The 5,462-nt window shown below is 48.0% G+C and overlaps 1 protein-coding gene across 1 annotated transcript; it reads left to right on the plus strand.

Annotated features, from left to right (window-relative positions):
* Positions 1–4,069: 4,069 nt before the first annotated feature.
* Positions 4,070–5,160, plus strand: MC3R (melanocortin 3 receptor; the record flags this gene model as incomplete). The annotated part of the gene is given in 2 exon segments (XM_084217779.1): positions 4,070–4,118; positions 4,121–5,160. Coding segments are annotated over 2 exon segments (1,089 nt in total).
* Between the last annotated feature and the right edge of the window lie 302 nt (positions 5,161–5,462).

Raw genomic sequence — 5,462 nt, forward strand, 5'->3', positions numbered from 1 at the left:
TGTCAGGTACTCCATTATCAAAACCTTGCACTCTGCTGAGGCAGCCCTTGAGCACTGAGCAGCTCTGCAGGTCAGCAGAGCTCTGAGCAGCCTCTGTGGAGTGCCCAGGTGACGAATTCCAGCCTGGGCTTACAGATATTCCCCATCAAACCCCAGTGCACGCTCCAGAAATGTGAACAGAATTCAAAACCAACATTGTTTGCTTTGCTGAGAGAATATATTTCATCTTTTAAGTCCTTTTCCATAAAGAATAGCACAGAGAAAAAGTCTTCAAGAGTTTTTCACTCACTGGTTTGGCAACTTGAAACTTCAGGACAACAATAATTCCCAGCTGCATGGGAGAAAATATCTGCTTGTTATCCTCTAATTTCCTTTAAAATGTCCCCTTTTGTCTGGCAGAAACTGTTGTTAAAAAGAGTGAAAATAAAGGAAAGTGAGACACATTTATCAGCCATTATCAGCCCAGTCTCATGTCAAGCATTAAACAAGATTTCTCATTCAACAACATCACAGGGGAATTCTCTTAGGAAATTCTAGGATCCACATTTAGCAGTAAATGCTACTTTCTCTGCACCTTTCCCTGAAGATTAAATAGTTTCACGAGTAAAGAAACAACTGAGCAATAACAGCATTAAAAATAAAATTAAAAAACCAGCCTTGCTTTTAACTGCTTTGTAAAACATGGCAGAGGTTTTTACCTGGGAAAATTGTTCATTTCTGCTGGTAGATAAAACAGCCAAACCTTTGCCTTGCCTTCATCACAGCCAATATTTCATTAACTGCCCTGACATCCTCTTATTTACAGCTTCCTTTTCTTAGAAAAGGATTTATTTTAAGACAGAACACGAATGAGAGTAATGTAAGAGACATCACAATAAATCTAATTTCCACATTTAACCTGCTGCATCTCCGTGGGCTCAGGGCAGGTTGTCCTGACCTTTTTTTAAGGGCTGCTCAGGATTCTTTAAGGGATCCATCTGCTGTGATTGAAGCACACAAAACTTTCACCAGAGATTCTTGGGCTTGGTAATAATTTCAAGTTTGGAAGGCTCAGACAGTGAAGGGCAGCCCCGGCGTGGGCAGAGGAGCAGAGATGGTGGCAGGGCTGGATCAGAGGCTGCTGCTGAAGGAAAGGTCTGGCAGGGACAGATCCAGCTTTGTGCTGGGATATTCTCATTTTTCTGGCCAAGAAAGGAGTGGGAATTGGGTCCTGCACATCCCTGGTGGGGGCACAGGTCAGCAGCCCCAAATACAGAGCAGCACAGAGGCAGTTTCCCCTGAACACACTCTCAAAGGATGAGGCTGCTGACAAATATTGTCAAATCTGGACCTGTTTTAACATCATTTTTACGGGGTTTAAAGCAACCATGATGGAAGCATAGGGGGTGTTTTCCTCAGTAAAACTGCCCTGGTTAGAGAACAGGTTTAACTGCAGCAGCCCACCCAAGTGCTGGAGTTTGCACAGAAAAGTTTTGAACTCGAGGTGCATCCCAAAATGTTTCTATTTGCCAGCTGAGTGAGACCCTGAAGCCCATCTCCAGAACCCACCTCCAGTAAATCCTGCTGCAGGCTGAAAAGCTCCTCTGCAGTCAGGATCAGTCCAGGGGGTCAAGTAAAACAAGCATGAAAATCCCCCCTTGTCTCTCTAAACCTCTGGGGGTGTGAAAGCTTCTAAGAAATACTCAGGACAGGGTGATTCTGGCAGCCAAACCCACAGAGGTTTCTTTCCCACCTGTTTGATGAGCACAGCTCTAAGAGCTTGAGTCATGCCAGGTTTTTGAAATACACATTTCCTCTCCATCTGCAGGGAACAAAACAGGTCAGAAAGAATAAAATACCAGAAGGAGATACAGAGGGGAAACAGAGAGGGAGTGGACAAGGGTGCAAGGGATGTTCCTCCTCCCAAGAGCTCTTCTCCTCTGGCCCCAGGGCTGTGGGACTCCACGTGGCAGGAGGTGACAGCTGCCCAGCAGCCATAGGGACAGCAGCAAGGAAACCCTGAGATGTACCATGAGCTCCCTGCCTCCCCCTGAGCCTGCAGAGCCCAGGGATGCCAGCCTTGGCACAGCCCAGGCTGTGTTTTCCATGGTGGATCTGCACTGGCAGCAGCCCCAGGCTGCAGCTCCTTCCCTCCTTGGCAAAGAGGGGGAAGAGCAATGGACAAGGAAAACTTGGGGAATGCACACAGATATTCCCATCCCAAGCTCTCCAGCCTTCTCCTCGCCAGGTTCTGATGGCAAGGGGACCCAAACCAAGCAATAATTTCATTTTATACAACGTAGATCGAAGCAATGCTCTGCCCTTAGTCTGCTCTCCTACCCAAGATGGGCAGCCTTCACTCTCAGGAGACTGAGGACAGGATTGTGTGATCATTCTGGCAATTTTCCACTCCTCAGGTGCAGAGCAGCACTGCCAGGACACAAATCCACTGCAGCACTGGGGTGGATGTGACAGCAACCCTCCTGCTTTGCAATAATTGCAATTGCCATTATTTTTACCCTGCAATAATCCCAGTCACTCCCAGGATCCCTGGACATGAAGCAGGAACTGGCAGCTGAGGAGCAGCAACTTATGAGACAAGAACACAAAATATTTTGTGACAGATCATGGAAATTTTCCAGTGCTGAGCAGAGAAATCTTTTTGGAAATTAGGGGAATACAAAATATTTAGTGGCATTTCAAATCACAGAGGTTTTCCAGTGCTGAGCAGAGAAATCCTTTGGAAATAAGGGCTGGCATGTCGCTGTCTTTCGTGCAGACACAGCTTCTCCCCCTCTCAGCACTGGCCTCAGAGCCACTGTGAGTTTGCTGTCACACAGGAGGCTCCAGCCCACTATTTTTAGTGCTTAATGGCAAAGCTGATGGTGCCATTAATCCACTTGGGTGTACAACATTCAATTTCCACTTCAAATTGCACCTCGGTGCAAATGGTAGCTTGTCCTGCTGTCACATACATTCAGAAATTCATGATGCAACACATTTAATGACTTCCTATCCCAGCATATTACCTGTGCAGCTTGGTGAGCAAATCCCCAGCTATTTATTCACTTAAAACTACTGCACTGGACACTGGCCTTGTAAATCTGTCACCTGGAGGTTAAATTTGAGAAGCGTTCCCTCTTGGTTTTGAATTATGGGTGCAAGGCAGTAATTCTGTGAGCTCACAATGAAACTGGGAGAGATTTGTGAGTTTTTAAAGCCAACAGACCTGCAACAGAAGCCCCAAACATTAATATAAGTGGCATTGCACTTGATTCCCAAGTGTTTCTGCAAAAACATGGGGTGGGAAGAGTTTAGACATCAGCAAGTGCTTTGAAAAAAATCAAACTAAGAGAATCGCACCACAGAAATATACAAGGAATGAAGTGCAAGGAAAATCTACCTCATGCTTGCCTGCTCACATGTGATAAATGAAAATCTCCTCAGTCCTGCAGAGGTTTAAATGGCCACAACCCCAGTTCAGACCGGTCCTGGTGGCCACCCAAAGGTGCTCGGGGGCTGTACGAGCATCCTGCCTGCCCCAAACCCTCCCGCGGAGCAGGCAGAAAGTTTTTCCGGATGAAAAGCCCGTTTTCCAGAGGGATTTTACGGCAGATCCAGGCTGCGCGGTCTCTGCAGAGGGCGCCAGACAGTTTGGGATGTGCGGGATGCTGCTCCAGGTGCTCCAGCTGTCACTCACCAAGGTGCTCGCTCTCCAATGGCCAATGCTCCGCTCGCAGGCTGAAGTAGGAGTTGGTTTTTCTTTCTTGCATGTATAAATCCCTTAGTTCTCGTCTCCTTTCTTCCCACTGAAATAGCAACAGATGCTTGGCTGAGCTGCAGCATGCTGGCAGCCCAGCTGCCCCGGCAGACGGGGAAACTCCCAGCCTTTCATCACCCGGAGAGCTGAGCCCAGCAAGGTCCTGCTGCCGATTCCTCCCTGCAGACAAAACTGATCGCTGCCTACAGGCTTGGGAGCTCACTTTCTTCTAAAGGAAAGAGCAGCCTGGCATAAAACCCACTGTAAATGCAGATGGTTTGATGTTTGCCCTTGTAAAAGTGACTAGAACCCTGCTTGATCGCACCCCATATGCACAGCAGCACCTTGGAAGGACTCGCTTTCCCTTTTCTATTTTTTTTCTCTTTTTGACCTGTGCTGCCTCAGGTGCCCGGTCAGTGGTGGGCTCAGCTGCAGTGCTGACAATGAACACCACACGCTTTGCATTCTCCTTCCAGCCCCTGCTGCTGAACACCACCGAGGACCTCAGCGACTCCGTCCCCACCAACCGCAGCGGCGACGGATTCTGCGAGCAGGTCTTCATCAAAGCCGAGGTCTTCCTGACTCTGGGCATCATCAGCCTGCTGGAGAACATCCTTGTCATCCTGGCAGTGCTGAAGAACGGGAACCTGCACTCTCCCATGTATTTTTTCCTCTGCAGCCTGGCTGTGGCAGATATGCTGGTGAGCATGTCCAACGCCCTGGAGACCGTCATGATCGCCATCCTCAGCAACGGCTACCTGATCATCGACGACCACTTCATCCAGCACATGGACAATGTTTTTGACTCCATGATCTGTATTTCTCTGGTAGCCTCCATTTGCAACCTCTTGGTCATAGCCATCGACAGGTACATCACTATTTTCTATGCCCTCCGTTACCACAGCATCATGACGGTGAAGAAAGCCCTGACCCTCATTGTGCTCATTTGGGTGGCGTGCATCATCTGTGGCGTCATTTTCATTGCCTACTCGGAGAGCAAAACTGTCATTGTGTGTCTCATCACCATGTTCTTCACCATGCTGCTGCTGATGGCCTCTCTGTACGTGCACATGTTCCTGTTTGCCCGCCTGCACGTCAAGCGCATCGCGGCGCTGCCCGTCGAGGGCGTGCCCGCCCAGCGCACCTGCATGAAGGGCGCCGTCACCATCACCATCCTCCTGGGGGTCTTCATCGTCTGCTGGGCGCCTTTCTTCCTCCACCTCATCCTCATCATCTCCTGCCCCATGAACCCCTACTGCATCTGCTACACGGCGCACTTCAACACCTACCTGGTGCTGATCATGTGCAACTCGGTCATCGACCCGCTCATTTACGCCTTCAGGAGCCTGGAGATGAGGAAGACTTTCAAAGAAATCGTGTGTTGCTGCTATGGCATGAGTGTGGGACAGTGCATGCTGTAAACGCCTGCTTTTGGGTGGAGAAAACACACCCCAGGTGTATAAATATAAATATAAATATAAATATAAATATAAATATAAATATAAATATAAATATAAATATAAATATATTTATGTATATGTTGAGACACAGAGCAGCTCACTTTAAACGCAGTGCCTGAAGGAAGGGTGCAGGAAAGACAAAAGCCTCCTACATGATGCCTTGTTTCCTACTTTTTAGAGTGAAAACCGGTTTCAACTGAGTTATTTGAAGTTTTTTAAATGGTTATAATGGAAGGAAATCCACAGGGGCTTACAAAACAGCT

The sequence above is a fragment of the Fringilla coelebs genome (assembly GCF_963513975.1).
Source record: "Fringilla coelebs genome assembly, chromosome: 18".
Classification (NCBI taxonomy): domain Eukaryota; kingdom Metazoa; phylum Chordata; class Aves; order Passeriformes; family Fringillidae; genus Fringilla; species Fringilla coelebs.